The sequence below is a fragment of the Panicum hallii genome, chromosome 9 (assembly GCF_002211085.1).
Source record: "Panicum hallii strain FIL2 chromosome 9, PHallii_v3.1, whole genome shotgun sequence".
Lineage (NCBI taxonomy): Eukaryota > Viridiplantae > Streptophyta > Magnoliopsida > Poales > Poaceae > Panicum > Panicum hallii.
Window position 1 is genome coordinate 71,446,075 of NC_038050.1, and position 17,103 is coordinate 71,463,177.

A 17,103-nucleotide genomic window follows, 5' to 3' on the forward strand; every position below is an offset into this window, starting at 1 on the left:
GATCGTCATTTTTCTTGTCTCACATGTAATCTCTTCTACTTTGTGCAGAATCAATCGGCGGCCTCAAATGACCCTCATGTATCTCCAAATCAAAGTAATTAGCCAACTTGGTGATGGTTTCCGAAATTAGTCAAATGATCCTTTGTTGTGAACTTGTTGAGAACTTGCTGTAATCAGTGGTTTTGTGAACTGTTTGTGAACTTTGTGAATTTATCCGTTGAACTCTTGTAAAACTATGTTTCATTGCTTATTAATTTCGTCATTAAACTTTTGTAAAACTTGTGGTCGATCAGCTTGTTTGATGCATCTGTGTGGCTATTGTAAACTTGTAAAACTGTGTGAGGCTTCGGGGAGAAAGAAACCAGGCGTTTCAAAAAAAAAAACCTTTGCCGAGTGCCTCTGCCCTGGCACTCGGCAAAGTGCATAAGATTTGCCGAGCATCTGTACACCAGCACTCGGCAAAGTGCATGGACTTTGCCGAGAGCTGGACCAGAGTATAATCTTTGCCGAGTGTCCCTGCACCAACGTTCGGCAAAGAGCATACACTTTGCCGAGTGCTTCTCTCAGGCACTCGGCAAACGTCCGTCACCGTTTCCTCCGTCGTCACATCTATTTTTTTTGCCGAGAGCAGGATAAGGCGCTCGGCAAAGTCTTTGCCGAGTGCCCGACAAAAAACACTCGGCAAAGAGGCCTTTGCCGACCCTTTCTTTGCCGTTTCCTCTTTGCCGAGTGTAACACTCGGCAAAGTCTTTGCTGTTTTGCCGAGTGTCTGGCAAAGTAGGCTTCTCCCGTAGTGTAGACATTTATAGCACGTTACGTACAAAAAGAGAACAATTTAAAACTGAAAACTCAGATGATGAACATAATACAATAGAAAACTGTGTTCATGGACTAGTGTCTATAAAACTGTGGATAAAAATTTACCGTCGTCCTCATGGGTAATGTAGGCACCCGACTACTGGGTGAACAACTAATGCCACTACAGCTCATGATCTTTCGTTCTGGTACGGTCCACCGATCGATCTGAGTCCCTCTTCCTTGACGAGGTAAGCGCCCTTTTATGTAATCTACTATATGCTAGCGAGGAGCTCCCCAAAACTCGATGTTCAAAAATCTTGTATATCCAACCTTTCATATGAATACAACCGTTCAGGCCGGCATCTTTGCCTGCTGTAGCTGTAGTTTCTCAAAAACTAACATTTTCGTGTACTGATTTGGCTGTCCTGCATTTCCTCTTTTCTTTTCTTTTTTCTCACACCGGCAGAGACGCAGAGTTAGCGATGTCCTTGAATCCATTGTTTAAGCCTCATCATCATTCTTGAGACGACGGATTTGGGTCGGAACGCCGACTCCGTCGAGACGTACAAGTTCGGTGGGTCCTCGCTGACTGGCCGGCCGCTGTCCACGTACTCACCTTTCTTGATCCGCGCCACCGTGTCGAGGACCCCCTCGACGGCGATGTCGACCGCGTCCTTGATAGTCTCCAACCTCGACCTGGGGTCGGCGTACAGAACCCTCGGGATGAGCTTGATCACCTCCTCCCGCATGCGCTCCACCGTGGCCGGAGGGATCGCCCGGAGCACAGCCTCGATGCTCACGTTGCGCCGCCGGACGTCCGCGTCCGGGATGTACACCGAGTAGTTGAGGTGGTCCCTGGGGAGGTGCCACCGGTACTGCTTGTACGCCGACGCCGTGTGGAAGAACACCGGGATGCAGCCGGCCACCATGGAGTCGAACACCGACCGCCGCGTGCACGAGTCCCCCGGCGGCTGCAGGCAGAAGGTCGTCGTCTGGAACAGCCGCATGATGTCGCCGGGGGCGTGGCACTGGGGGCTGCCGGGGGAGCGCGCGCACCCCAGCATGGCGCAGGCGCTTGACGCCTTGCACTGCGCGATGACGTGATCCCGGACCCGGATGTTCACCGGAGTGTCCGGCCGCGGCGCGCCCACGAACGCCATGAGCCACGCCCGCCGCTGGCCGCGCATCCGGTCCTGCCACCGGAGCACGTCGGCGTCCGACCTGGGGTGGAAGTATGTCGGGTACGGCACGGAGTAGTCGCTGCCGTGCAGCAACGTGGACTCCAGCACGAGCACCGACATGTTCCGGCCGGCCGGCATGGCGAGGAGGTCGTTGCCCCAGTCCGGGTCAACGTTATTGCTCCTCCGGAAGTCCCACCCCGTCCGCCCGGCGACGAGGAAGTGGTCGCGTCCCCACATCCGCCGCCACTGGGGCCGCGCCATGAGCCACTCCGCCAGGTCCACGGACGCGGCGTCCCTGGTGGCGTTGTCGTAGCCCCAGTGGTAGCGGGCGAAGTCGAAGCCGGCGTAGAACGGAACGAACACGGCGTTGGCCACGGCCGAGTGGTTGGTCAGGCACTCGTACTGCTTCATCCGGCTGTGGAAGATGGCGTCGAGCGCGAACTGGTGCGTGCCGTACCACCCGGGCTCGCCGGTGATGACGCCGTCGGCGCGGTCGGCGAGCGGCCGGCCGAGCCCGGCGTTGCTGACGACCCCGCACATGTCCCCCCAGTGGTCTTCGTACTTGCGGCAGTCGCGGATGATGTCGGCGTTGAAGCGCGGCGGCAGGTCGTGCACGTAGACGTAGCGCCCCCGGCACGGGTCGGCGCTGTCAACCCCATCGCTCACCTCCACCTCCACCGCGGCGCTGAGCACGGAGAATTGCACGTAGAGGAACAGGGTCCATGCTATCACGGCGAGGATGGCGAGGAGCTGCAGCGGCGGCAGCGCGTTCGCCGCGGCCTTCTCCGCTCCCTTCGCTCCGACGGCCCGGCGCCACCGAGCGCCGCCGCCTTTCGCTGCAGATCTGGACAGCTGCCGAATCAAGAAGCACCAACACCATCAGAAATGGCTATGCGTAACTGCGCAAGTATAATCCGGGGAAAGGCAAAGAGAAACAACTGGTGCTGATGAAGTGCGTCGCAAGCACTTCATCAGGCAAGATCGGAGGACGGAAATCTATGCGTCTCACCAGTTGTACGATGAAGTTGGCCACGCTTAGCTGCATGTCTGAGTGTGGCTACTAGAATCAGGTACAGTATACTTAGCAACGCATTGGACTGGATGATCAATTTGAGAGGATCGGAGGAACCGAGGAAGACGAAGGCTCTAGTCTGTACAGATAGATGCAGGCGAGGGATGAATACGATGTACTGGACACCCTACGAAAGGCCTAGCTACACGCGTGCTCTGGAGTTTCTGGAACTGGAATTCAACGGGAATACCACCAATACAGATCGGCCCGCGCTTCGCAGCAGCGTTGACAGCGGACTGGCATTAAATGCACACTGTTTATGGAATAATTATCATCAGTTGTTTCTTGTTTGATTATTTTTTTTTTGATAATTGATTGGCCAATGGTGACTTGCTGACTTGTACTCCCCTTTGGATTCCTGCGTATAGATGAACATGAACGATGTGAGCTTCCTAACATGTATGCTATCTTTGCAAAAAAATTCCGTGCGAACATACCGCAAAAGGTCTTTATGCGAACGGTTGTTGATCGATGACACGTGGATATCCAAGGGCATGGTGCCCACGTGTATTGCTCCGGCTCCGTGACTCCGTATCTCGGATATGGCTCCGTATCTCCGGCTCCGTGCCTCCGTACGTGATCGGCTCCGCCTTTTTCGCTAGGAAAAAGAAACTGCTGCCTTCGACTTCCTCGACCGCGTCGCCGCCTTCAACTTCCAGTCTGGAAAACTTTCGATCGCTTGCGCCGCTGCTCGCTCGATCCGGAAAACTTTATCATGGTGAGGCCGCCTGCGTACATCCTCTTAGTAAAACGTATTATTTTGCTTAATCGTTAGTTCTTCTTAACACTAGCAACCGCCATGGAGGTTGACTCATCGCTTGGTGAGGACACGTCCTGGCAGAAGATCATGATGTGGTCGGGCAGGAGAATGTTGAATTCACCACGCACTCCCATAGCATGGAACGTGTAGACGATGGGGTTCAGGTGACTCCTGAGGGTGCTCAGGCAACTAAGGTAAGGTCACGTTGTTTGTTTGATCTGTCTTTTTTTTCGGTCATTTAGTAGATAATAATGTATGATGTTAGATCATGCTGTACAACAGGTGGCTGATAAAATTGGACAAAGTTCAATCATCATTCCTCAAGTTGGAATGGCTTTCGAATCTGAGGACCACGCTTGCGAGATGTACAACGACTATGTAGAAAAAATTGGGTTCAGCATTAGAAAGAGCACCACAAAGTACCGATTAGATGGCAATCTATATCAGAAATACATAGTTTGTAGTGCCCAAGGATGTGGGAACACTGAGTCATCAAAGGGCACGACCCGGTCAGGATGCAGTGCTCGCATTCAGTTCGGTGTGAGTAAAGAGGGGATTTGGACAGTGCAAAGGGTTGTACTTGAGCATAATCATTATCTCGCTAGTCCGAACAAGAGGAAAAATCTAAGATCCCAACGACGTGTCACAAAAGCAGATAGAAAGCTAATTGGCCAGATACGGGAAGCTGGAATGAGGCCTGCCCAAGTGTATGAGTTCATGAAGGAGTTCTATGGAGGAGCCGACAAAATGCCATACTCATGGATGGATTGCAATAATGAGATTGGTCGTGAGCGCAAGAAATACTTAGAATCCAATGATGCACAAACACTATGCAACTACTTGAAGAATAAGCAACATGAGGATCCTACATTTTTCTATGCAGTAGATATAGATAAGGAAGATGGACCTGATAAAGGCTGTATAGCTAATTTTTTTTGGGCAGACGGTCAATCGATCATGGATTATGCATGCTTTGGTGATGCTGTGTTATTTGACACCACATTTCAAACTAATAAGTTTGAAATGCCTTTTACTCCAATCCTCGGAATCAATCATCACAAGCAAACCATACTTTTCGGAGCCGCATTAATATTTGATGAAACTATTCCATCGTTTGTTTGGCTCTTTGAAACTTTTTTGACAGCAATGTCAGGAAAGCACCCAAGCACAATCTTCACCGATCAAGATGCAGCCATGGCAGGTGCTATTGCATATGTATTTCCGAACACAAGCCATCGTCTTTGTATATGGCATATCTATCTTAATGCTGCTAAACATTTTGGGCATGTAATTAATAAGCATAAGGAGTTTTTGCCTGCTTTCAAGAGTTGTGTCTATGAGGATAGATCAGAGTATTACTTCAATAAGAAGTGGCATGAGTTGTTGCGGGAGTACAACCTTGAGGACAATGACTGGCTAGCAAACCTTTATAGCTTAAGGGAAAAATTGGCTATTATCTACCGTGACTCTTTTACAGCTGACATGACCTCTACTCAAAGGAGCGAAGGCATGATAATGTCTTCAAGAAAAGGTTTCGTAGAAAGCTGGGTCTTTCGGAACTCCTTGTAGAATGTGAGAAGGTTTCTGCCAGTCTTCGTGAAAATGAGTTGAATGCAGATTTTCATTCACGTCGAAAGATCCCGGTTTCTTATAGCCCAAATTTACCTATGTTGAAGACAGTAGCTGAATCATACACAAGAAGAATGTACTCAGAGTTTGAGGCAGAATTTAAAGATCAATTTCTATTAGCTGGTCAATTGTTAAAAGTTGAGGGGTCAATCTTGACATATATGGTTGCACATTTACAATCAGACCAAGGGGCGACAGTTATGTTCAATATTAAAAATATGACCATCACTTGTTCTTGCAGAAAGTTTGAAGCTACAGGTGTGTATAAATTTTTTAAATTGTGATATATTTTTTATATACAGTTTCATGAATAACACCTACAAATATGTCAGGTATATTATGCAAGCATGCCCTCAAAGTATTCAACATAAAGGATATTTTTATTTTGCCATCAAAATATATACTGAACAGATGGCCTAAATATGCAAAAAGACAATTTTTTGTTGAGAAACATGGGATTGAGAAGGAGAATTTGTCCACTCAAGCTGCACGTATCTCGTGAAAGGCGACATCTGTTGCATTGAAATGTTCTCTGTCGAAAGCACTTCTTGATGATTTGGAAAATGCTATAGATAAACTAGATTTGGATGCAGATAATTCTATAATCAAGGTGCAAGAAAAGGCCAATGAGCTTGCACCAGTTTCATCTTACTGTTCTGCAGATACATTAACAGGCAAAATATCTTTTAGAGCTCCACGTGTAGTAAAAGGTCCAAAGAAAAAACATCCACCACATCCCTTGAAAAGAAAAAGGGGAAGAAAAATAGAAGTGCCAACAAAGACAAAGGTGCTGATCCAAAACAAAAAGCGGTAAGACACCTGCCTTTTTATTTGTACTTACTTACATGTAAGTCTTATGTATAATTTTATATTCTGTGACATATAGTACCTTGGAGCCAGTACGATTGAAGCTAATAGCATGCCAAACTATGTGTACGGCCAACCTTCAGCTACGGCACTTCCATCAATCCAGGGCTGTTATGCTAATGCCACAATGCCGGACTTTAATATGCACATGAATTCTTCTGTGATGGATGCTCATGTTATGCAAGGAGGATACACAAGTCTTTTATTTGGAGTTGATAAAGATGCTGCATCAACTAGTAGGAAATTACAGTTTGATGGAGTACTGGATAATGAAAATATATGACCGTACTCTTTGGCAAGTTTCATGTTTCAATTTCCCTTCTATCTTGTTATTTGTAATATGATGGAACCAGTTAGATTCTCAACTGATGCAATTGAACAGTCTCTGTTTGTTAGTACTAAAATTTTTGTAACTGAGATGGTTCAGTTTAGTGTGACATGATGGATTTGAACTGCTTGTATGCTTCTTTTTGTCAACTTATCTTTAAAGCGCAATGCCCCGTACAGTCACTTCATCTTCACGAAGAGAATATAAGTCTTCGAAGCTAGCTGGTAGTTTGGAACTTCACGATCTCCGGCCAGGACGGTGCCCTCACTGGCGAACGATCTGAACTCTTTCTCCTCATTTCATCAAACATTTGATAGGCCTGAGATATACATCAAAGCTGATGGCGTGATGAAGCGATCGAAAGCTTTCCGAACTGGAAGTTGAAGGCGGCGGCGCGATCGAGGAAGTTGAAGGCAGCAATTTGTTTTCCGGCGGCGCGATCGAGGAAGTTGAAGGCAGCAGTTTGTTTATCGTATCGAGGAAGGCGGAGCCGAATACGTACAGAGGCACGGAGTCGGAGATACAGAGCCATACGAATCGAGGCCTTTGAATACGTGTCATCGATCAACAACCGTTCGCACAGAATTTTTTTCCTATCTTTAGGCCCACTGGTTGTTACTTTTGCGTTAGGGATCCTTGACCGGCTTTATTGGTTTAGATTGAGCGTTGCTGCTGTCCCTGCATTGATGAACGGTAGGAAGGTCAGCAGGTCACTTCTAAAAAAAGCTTTGGAACGTGAGAATGACAACTATATTTTGATAAACAATTTGATTACTAGAACAACAACCTTTCTAAAATGGAGGGGATACATTCGCATTGCATTTAACTGTGTGACAAATTTCGACTCAAAACAGCGTTGATGCTGTTTCATTCATCTACTCCCTCCGTGTTGTTAGTTCTCGACTTCAAAACAGTGTCGGCGGACTTGGGTCGAACGGACGGGCCAACCTCTCTAGTAGTAGATTCCTAAGGCCCATAAGTATTTATTTGGAAAAAAAGTCCTTTCAACCCCCTCAACTATCAACACAATTTGATTTACCCCCTAACCCAAAAACCGGATATTCAACAACCCCAACTATTGAAACCGTCCAATTTAACCCCCTCGGTGGTTTTGAAAGGCGATTTTACCGACTTAGCGTCATATCAGCAATCCTATATAGCGCCACATCAACCACAAGAGACTAAATTGGACCATGTTGATAGTTTAAGGTGGTTAACTGGACTTTATCAAAAAATAGTTAAAAAATATTTTTTTCTTAGAAAACATATGTAATTAAAAATCCTAAAATCTGGTTTAGTCTTCGAAAATTCATTTTAGCTCACAAATATACGAAACTAGTTTTTTTTTTCTAAAATCATGCTCTACTTATAGTGTCCAGTTTTTATTAAGATCCTATGATCATACTTTATTTTTTGGCTAAAAGTTGGTACTGCTAGTGATCTCAACTTATTTATTATCACCTCCTGTATTGTTAGAGGCTCAATTTTAGGCGAGCTAAATGAACCGAGTTGAAGTTAACTTCTATTAAAAATGCCTAATTCTAATTTAGAAATAAAAATATTTTCAAAATAATTTTAATCAAAGCATTTTTAAAGATATAATAACTCCTAACTAGGAACTAGAAGATAGAGCATAGTTTTAGAAAGAAGTATGAAACCACTTTTTCATATTTTTTCTATGATGAAACCATATATAGAAATTTTAGTTGCATATGTTTTCTAAGAAAATAATATTTTTGTAATTACTTTTTGATAAAGTCCAGTTAACCACCTTAAATAACACGGTCCAATTTATCTTTCTTTGGTTGATGCGGCGCTATGCAGAATTGCTGATATGATGCTATGTCGGTAAAACCGCCTTTCGAAACCACCAAGGGAGGTAAATTGGATGGTTTTAATAAAGTTGAGGGGTGTAAATCAGATTCTGGTGATAGTTGAGGAGGTTGAAAGGACTTTTTCCTTTACTTTGGCCTGCTCGAACCCCCGATCCAGCGGGCCTGTCCGTCCTCAACGCAACGCCCAGCCCAGACCGAGAAATTGGCGAACGGCCCGCGCAGCCGAGCAGAGAGGCGGGAAACGGCAAAACCAGCACGCGCCCTCCTGGGGCCCGAGGGAGCCAGCAATGGAGGTCGGCGGCGGCTTGCAGGAGGGGAGGAGTGGCGAGCTGGAGTCCCTCCTAGAGGCGATCAAATCCTCCGAGGTACGTCATCATCCGCGCGCATCTCGTCGATTTTCGACTCCGTTTCTTCCGTTCCGTCCCGCCCAATCCCCTCCCCCTAGGGTTTGATCTGCTTCATGGTTCCATGTGTTCGCGGCGGTGCCTGGTTGGGTACGCGCTCGTAAAGCTTAGGGATTAGTTGCATTGCCAATTAGTAGATGTCAGCAAATGGTTTTTTTGCGAGGGTGGGAGTAGAGTTTTCCGAGCTCAGTGTCAGTGGTAAGCTCCCGATTTGTATTGGGGTCTCATGTCTGATCGAGTGATTGTTGTAGTACTAATTACCGTTTAATTATGCTGTTCATTTCCATTTGCTCTCAGAGTTCAGACATTGCATTTTTTTTTTGTTCTTAAATAGCTATTAAGTACATGTTAGATGATCGCTGAAGCTAGTGCGATGAAGTCAAATGTAGCGTCCTAACTTTACATTATCTGTAACAGGTGTTGGAGAATAGAATTGCACTTATCAACCAACTCGAGAGTTCCTTTCAGTACTCTCCAGATGATCTGAGCCTAATACTTGACAGTCTTACTGTATCCTTGTCCCCTCGTCATTGTTCTTTCATTTAATTGTTTAGCATTTACTATTTGCAAATAGAGATTGGATGAAAAGTATCGCCAGCTAGAAGCTTCTGCTGATTCAGTTTGCCCTAGTTCATGCTCTGAATATTTGGTGTTACTGTGTTTCAGTGTATTACCTTCACAGTATTTTAGATGTCTTGGGATGATTCTGAATGTTCAGGTGTATCGCACTGCATGCTACACAAGTCAATTTTGCAGGTTGCTCTAAAATGCTCATGTATAGATATGACTGATTGTCTGAGGCAATTTCTTGCTCTTGGTGCAAAGGTAATTCTTACATTTTCAAAGCCCCGGGAGGTGTTTGCCAACTGTAGTGGGTTATCTGCAATCTTGCTCAACCAATGAAACCAAATTTAATTGCTGGTATATCTATAATAGGCCAGCTCATGGTGTCGAAAACATATCTTGTGGTCTGTTGAATCTATTGAGGAATCTGAAGAGGTCCAAGAGGAAGAGCACTCCAGAATTCTCCCAGAGGTCATTGCAAATGTGGAACTGTGCCTTTGATTTTGCTTAAATTGTCTGTGTTAATTTGTATGGATTATCACAACTATATAATGATGAGTATCATCTGCTACCCTTTTCCTCTGCCTGCTCTGTAAGCTTGTTGCCTAAAGCAGACCATAGATCCATACGTGTTTTATGATATAAAGTGAAATCTTATACCAATACTCCTTTATTGTTTGTGATTCCACTTTTTCAAGAGTTACAGAGAAAATCATTATAAGGACAATAGATGGTAGAACCTTGCAATTAGCACATGTCAAGTTTCTTTGTAGCTTTTAATGTGGGTTGTACAGTACGGATTACATAACGTATTGACAGAAAATTGCATTGACATGAATTTGGTTACAACAGAACGTGTGGACAGAATCTTCACAAGGCAAAATAAGCGTTTATGAGAAAAAATGGAAGTTAGTAGTGTAGTAGTACTATAAATTGGCATATTTCTTCACTGAATTGTCCATTTTGAGTTTATACTTATTACAACATCTAGAGTGCCATTACATCATTTATCCATTTCTGGTAGTGATTCTTCTCATGAGAAATCTAATAGAAACTCAATTTCTTGACTCCAGATAATTTCAATGACCTTAAATATCTCGATCAAGCTCCTTCCTTCCGCGGCAAAATGCATTACTGTTGTTATGGTGCATACTATTGGTGATTTTATTTCAGAGTTGCTAAGTTTGATGGAAAGCTCAATAGTTGATAACAAGGTAAACTTTTATCTTTACAGTGGTAGAATTAGCTTGTTGAACTGGCAAAGCCAGTGGCACACTGGCAATATATCCTGTATGATTCAAAGATCAATTTTCTGAGAAATAATCCTTTTTTAACACCTTTTGCTAATCAGTTCTTTAGCTGCAGTATCGGCATATGTGTATAATTTTAGTCACACTTTGCTCAATCTTGTATTTTAGTAGGTCTACCTTTTCATAGATATTCTCCCCTTTCCTAAAAGTAGTTTAAATGTTAAATCAAATAGAAAGTTAAAGTAAATGATGCACTGGTTATTGAGTTAAATTAGTTACCTTTCATATGATGCCCATATTCAAATTACTTGCATATCTTTTTGCAATTTCAAATGGGATGTTACACGAAATATGAAAACTTCATCATTGAAATGAGCTTCCTAGTCTTGATTCTTGACATATCTTATCAGCATATTCTGATCATATCAATATGAGATAGCGGGTGTTCTTTTCAGACTCTTGCAGTGTTAATCTTGCAGAATGACGCCATTGTATAATCTCTCTGATGGATATATCATCACAGAAAATTCACGGAGCTGCGACGGACATCGCTAGGGCTGCACCTATTTTTCTAGATGAAACAGCTAAGCTGTGCCGGGTATACTCTGAGGCCGCAAAAGCAGATGACTGCAAAATGAGCATACCTGATGAAGATACTACTGTCAAACACAGTGAACGAGGTCTTGCTAGTGAGGTGACCAGGATTGCATCATCCACTATTCAGACTTTGTGTAAATTGGGAACCTATGCAGCATCCAGTGGTGGAAGCCAGGTGGCTTTACTGAATGTATCGTGGAAAGGCACAGTCTCCTTACTGCAAAGTGGTAAAGGAATGATTGAAGAAAAGGTAAATGTCAGAGAAATCATCCTAACCCTTCTCTCTCTGTCCATAGAATCTCTGAGAGTTGCTGCCGAAACATGGTGCACGCCATTACTAGAAACCCTTGGTACCTCTGAAGCCAGAAGGGCATTCCTACCAATCAAGTTTTTCTTAATAAATGCTGTAAGGATTTGTTCAGCATATCCATCTGAAGCGATGGCTATATACAAGAATATAATTAGGTGTGCACTTGTGATCACATCGGCGAGCATTTTTTTCAGCAAGAAGCCACAGTTGAAAGCAGCAAATGAGGCACTTGTTGAATTATTGGAGCCAACTTTATTTGTTTTACTGGATACACTTATGAAGTCGTCTGAAGTTACACCAGAGTCCAAATGTCAGCTTGCACGCTACTTTTTTGAAAACGAAGAAGCTAATGATTCAGATCACATGGGACAAGCTAATCAGGGAGAGATAAATCTGGCCTCACTGGATTGCATTTTCTCTATGGATTCAGATGTTGATCATAGAAATAGAGCACTTTTACCTGCTGAGTTAATTGTGTTTTTGCACTTTCTCAATGCTTCCCCGTGGTTGACAGAAGAGGTGGTGATCCAGTTATCTAAAAAGCTACAGAGTCTTCTTAATATCTTAACATCGGAAGACATCTACTCATATGTCCTTGGCTTCGAAATCCCTTCCTTATACGGTGCAGACCATTCTCCTGCTGTTGTTTGGCAACCTGTGTATACGTCTCTCATACAAGCCATGAAGACTTTTATGCTTTCTGCTGTTGCTTTGAGTGCTGCTTGGAATGAGTTGGAAGCTTTCTTACTTGGAAACCTTTTCCATCCCCATTTTCTTTGCTTGGAAATTGTTACAGAGCTATGGTGTTTCTTCATGCGTTACGCAGAAACTGAGACTTCAATTAATATAGTTAATCAACTATTCCTTCTATTAAAGATTGTTGCATCACCAGAGGAAGTTCTTGTGCCTCTCAGTGCTCTGCGGAAGGTTGCACATTCAGTGTGCATAATCTTGAGCTATGCATCTTCTGCAACTGTTGATCAAGTATATACTTGTATGCTGAATGATGAAAACCCTTCCAAGTCCTCGATCTTACACTTAGCATTAGTGATGGAAGGATTTCCTTTTGATTCATTATCTGGTGGTATAAAGGAGCTTGCTGTGAAGAAAATGTTTACTTCTTTTGCTGGTTATCTGGAGAGCTACTCCAAGAATCATCGAGCAATCAATGTGCCAACTTCAAGCTTGGGTGTGATAGGATTTCCTGTACATGCTCTAGCCTCTGCATTGCAGCGTTGGTAAGTCATTTCAGTTACCAGTAGTATTTTTTAGTCAGATGATGATGGCTTTCTTTTACACTCGAGCCGTCTTTTTTACAGTGAAATAAAGGATGATAGTATCATAGATGAGAAGAGCATCACCGCTATGTTCAAGTTCACCATCTCTCTCATAAACATGTATGGAACTGCACCAGATAGTGGTAAGGATCACCTTGCCAAGCACATTAGCTCCATGTTGGGTATTATCTCAAACACGAGGCATCTTTGCGCATTCAGTGAGATGGAGAGGTTGACTTTGCAGTTGCACACTCTGTTCTTGTCCACTTCGGGTAATTCAAATGCAATTCTGTCTCAGTGCAAACCGTCGATGGCTTCCTTCATGGCAATTCTCGGTCACTTGAATGTTACTGAAGATGATGCTAACGAACTTTCTTCTGCAATGTGGGATCTGTACCATCTCCTGCTGAAGGAACGACACTGGGCACTCATTCACCTTGTAATGGGTTCCTTTGGGTACTTTGCCGCACGCACAGCCTTTACACAGCTATGGAAATTTGTTCCTGGAGATGCCGCCCTTTCATACAATGCAAGCACAGGGACAAGCATAGATGAGAATGGATTCATGCTGGAGCTGAGGGCATATCTCCAGAAAGAGGCTGCCCTGCACACTGACAGATGGTCTGAAGAGCAATTCCAGCTCCTAGTCTCAGAGGGGAGAGCGCTGAAGAAACTGGTTGAAGCGTACTCTGAAATTCCAGTAGTCCCCGAGCCTGAGAAAGTGGCGATCACGAAGGATGCCAGCACGAAGAAGAGGAAGGTGCCGGATGGCATCTGCGAAGGGATGGTGCTGCTGCAGAATGGTCTGAAGGCCATGCGAGGCGCCTTTGATGAAGCGGATTTTGCAGAGCTGAAGGATAGATTTGCGGCACACATGTCTCGCCTTGAGGATGCAGTTTCCCAGATTGCTACTTTGTCTGACGAAATCTGATATGGAAGCGTACTGTCGTTAGATGGCATCACATCGTTGCCGTGCTGTAAAAATGTACTCCCCTGTGGTAAATGATAAATGTGATTGAAAAGCTAGTACTTGTTGACCGCCCTTTAACCGTTTGGAGGACGGGGCCCCGCTTTCTTAATTTGTTTTGGTCTCCATTCGATTCGCACAAATGCAGCAGGCATCATCGTCCACTAGCTGACAAGCCAAACTGCGAATGCTACTCATCTCGCGTATTGTAACACGTCTCCAGTTTCTTACTCATGCATCGGTAACACGTCTCCAGCACTATTTTTTTTTCTTCTTGGGCATTCGGTCGAATAGGTCGAGGGCGTCCCCAAGCCTCCCGGAGGAGACGAATGGGTCAAGAGTACTGCCCGCTTCCCGTGCTCTCTGCCTCTGAACTGACGATGCCTGCAGATCAAGCGGCATCACTGTCACGAGCGCGGCATCAATGCTCATCCACCGCCACGGCATCGCCGCGTCAGTATCGACCTCTGCAGCGCCAGGTGCCTCCTCGCGGAGATGTTCTTCGGCAAGCTCGTCTCGTCGCCTTCTCCCTCCTCGTCCACGGCGGGGAGTCGCGGGCGGTTGTGCGGCGCTGGAGGCGGCGGAGCGAAGGACGAGCGCGACGGAGCCTGCAACGGGTGTGTTTGGTTTACAGGTACCAGCGCAGATGCACGACGGCGGCCGCGCCGCCGTCGTCGTGTCTTCATTTGCGCGATCGGCATTTTTCAAATACCCCCCTCAATCGGATCGCGGTTACTAATCACGATCCGAGTTTTTACAAATAACCCCCTAATTTGGATCGAGATTATTATTCTCGATCCGATTATTTTCAGATATACCCCTAATTTGGATCGCAATTATTAATCGCGATCCATTTTTTGCAGAAGGCCCCCTAAGTATTTACATACAGGTCCTCGTCCCCGGTACCGCGGCTCATCTCGCTCGCTCTCCCCTCCTCTCGCGGATCCGTCGGCGCCGATGGCGGCCGCGCCTCCTCGCCGCAAACCCTAGCACCTTCCTTTCGCCCTTCCCGCCCAAAGGGAGATTCGCCCTCCGTCCTCGGCCGTGGCTACGTCGACGCGGACGGCTGCTGTGCGGAATCAGAGGCGGTGGAGGATCAGCCAGCAGCGTCTGCCGACCGCGAAGAGAGGCGGCAGCGGCCGGTTGACAGGGTAGGATCCTGCGTCTTTCACTTCATCGCAGAACATGTCCTGCAGGATTGAATTCTTGCGAAATGGTAGTTTCGACGAGATTCCTGCATTCCAAACACAGGGGATTGATTCACAGAGCTTAACACAGGGGATTGCCAGCAGATTGGTTCATGTTTGACAAGCATGTAGCAAGCAGGTGCGCGCGAGATCTTTTGTACAAGTAACCACACAACATTTTGTTTTACTGCTTTCACAATTCCGCGTACGCCCTGCAGACACAAATACACACTTGCAGTTACAGCATCATCTGATCCGATCCACGAGACGCGAACACCACATGCATGCACCGATGACAAGTCCGAACATTAACCAACCCAGACCAGCTCAACTGCTACTTAAGCGAGATGGACGGTGATCCTCAGCAGCGTCTCCGCGCCGTCGGTGACGTGCTGGCCGGAGGCGATGAGCGGGCGCACCTCGGCGAACCCGCAGGCGCCCTTGAACTTGCCGGTGCCGCCGGTGATGGAGAGCCGGCACAGGGGTGTGCCCACCTTGTACACCCCGAAAAAGTTGATGGTGTCGCCGTACTCGCCGCCCTCCATCATGGCCGTGAACGCCATCATCTGCGACGTCCCGTCGGCGGAGCTCGCCACGTACACGCCCTGCGCGCGCCCGAGCGGCTGCGCGCCGAGGTCCGGCCCGCTCGTCAGCACGTCGTCGATGACGGTGATGGTGCCGAACCCGAGGCTGAGGCCGTCGGGCCCGAGCTGCACCTGCGCCGGGGCCGCGGCCGCGCCGCCGCTCCCGGGCTGCAGGAAGCCGGCGCCGGACAGGCCGGTGTCCAGCGGGATGCCGTTGTTGCCGTTGACCGTGGGCACCTGGCCGTTGGCGTTGGGGATCGCCACGCCGTTCCTCGGCGCGCTGAAGCCGATGGGGCGCGCGAAGGGGACCTGCCCGTTGTAGATGTTGCCGAGCAAGCCCGTGATGGGCCGCGCCGTCGGGCTCGAGCCGCCGAGGATGTCGTGCATGTAGAGCTCCAGCGGCGCGTCCGGGCCGCCGGCGCCTACGCCGCCGCTGCCTGACTGCGGGTTTGTCGCCGCGACTGCGGCGCCGGTCGTTGTCGCGGCAGGTATCTGTGCATGGATGGCGGCGACGTGGAGCGCCGCGATGAGAAGGGTGAGAGGAACGGCTGGTGATGAGAAGCTCAACATCGTGGGTTTTGGTTGGTTGGATTGGATGTGCGAGCTCAGCTGTGTGTGTTCCTTTGTGGCTAACGATTGGTAAGAGAAGGGTTTTATATACATTGAAGAATGTTTGCATGCGGGTATGCATCTGAAGGCATGAACGGGTGCGGTAGTTGTGTGTTCTGACCCAGGACATCTGGAGGAAGAGTGAAGCAGTTGAGCTATGAGGAAGTGAAGTGGGTCTATCTGAACCAAATAGTAGCTTAATTGTCTCATTTCAAATAAAAAAAACACTGAAATAATAGCTGTGAAACACATGCTGACTTGAACCGCTTGGTGAAGTGCTGAATGCTGAGGCTTTAGCTTGGGCCCAGAGCTCACTTGTCAGTGACCGCGATTTCGCCTGACGACTGAAACTGGAATCCATGGCGAGATTAGGGCCGTCGCGAACTCGTGACTGGGTGCTATGCCAATCTAGATAAGTCCTTAAATGAGGATACATGGCTGAGATACATAACCTGGCTAGCAAGGGAAATCTTGACTTGACCTGAATCCGTCAGATGCAATATGACAATGAACATCCCTTATCTGTCGTGAGCAAAATTTTGCTCTCGATGTGCGGCGATACTGGATTATTCTGCTAACATTTTAGCAGCAAAGATACAGTATGTATTCGATCGACATCGACTGGTTTAATAAAAAATGATGCGAAGAGAGAGCACCCCAAGTATAAGGAAGATGGGGGTGTAGTTCAGAATGAAAAAAAATGCACGTCTGAAGAGATAAATACAATTTGAGAGCAGATTGAGAAATACGCGCATAACAATAACCGTGAACTAGCAGTGATTCTTGTGACTCAGGTTTTCATCTGTGCGCATTTGGGTGCAGTGAAGTAAAATCTCAAATTTCATGGTGAAACTAGCGAACGAATTCTGGATCAAGTTTTCTTG

General features: G+C 46.5%; 3 protein-coding genes across 4 annotated transcripts; 1 reads left to right on the plus strand and 2 right to left on the minus strand.

Annotated features, from left to right (window-relative positions):
* Positions 1-884: 884 nt before the first annotated feature.
* On the minus strand, positions 885-3,142 carry LOC112877040 (xyloglucan galactosyltransferase KATAMARI1 homolog). Its single transcript, XM_025941238.1, has 2 exons — positions 2,989-3,142; positions 885-2,831 (listed from the first exon to the last, which is right to left on the minus strand). The coding sequence occupies exons 1-2, from the start codon at positions 3,022-3,024 to the stop codon at positions 1,275-1,277; spliced, it is 1,593 nt and encodes a 530-aa protein (XP_025797023.1). The 5' UTR covers positions 3,025-3,142; the 3' UTR covers positions 885-1,274.
* A 5,530-nt stretch (positions 3,143-8,672) lies between these two features.
* On the plus strand, positions 8,673-13,965 carry LOC112878262. Of its 2 annotated transcripts, XM_025942707.1 has the most exons (7): positions 8,673-8,835; positions 9,292-9,384; positions 9,565-9,699; positions 9,811-9,909; positions 10,512-10,652; positions 11,212-12,833; positions 12,915-13,965. In XM_025942707.1, exons 1-7 carry the CDS (start codon positions 8,758-8,760, stop codon positions 13,801-13,803), a joined length of 3,057 nt encoding a protein of 1,018 aa, XP_025798492.1. In that variant the 5' UTR covers positions 8,673-8,757; the 3' UTR covers positions 13,804-13,965. The 2 variants fall into 2 exon arrangements, with proteins under 2 accessions (XP_025798492.1, XP_025798493.1); XM_025942708.1 differs by lacking the exons at positions 8,673-8,835; positions 9,292-9,384; positions 9,565-9,699; positions 9,811-9,909 and having other exon boundaries at positions 10,537-10,652; positions 11,168-12,833; positions 12,915-13,803.
* Positions 13,966-15,179: 1,214 nt separating this feature from the next.
* Positions 15,180-16,222, minus strand: LOC112878263 (dirigent protein 16). Its single transcript, XM_025942709.1, has one exon. The coding sequence runs from the start codon at positions 16,178-16,180 to the stop codon at positions 15,365-15,367; it is 816 nt and encodes a 271-aa protein (XP_025798494.1). The 5' UTR covers positions 16,181-16,222; the 3' UTR covers positions 15,180-15,364.
* Between the last annotated feature and the right edge of the window lie 881 nt (positions 16,223-17,103).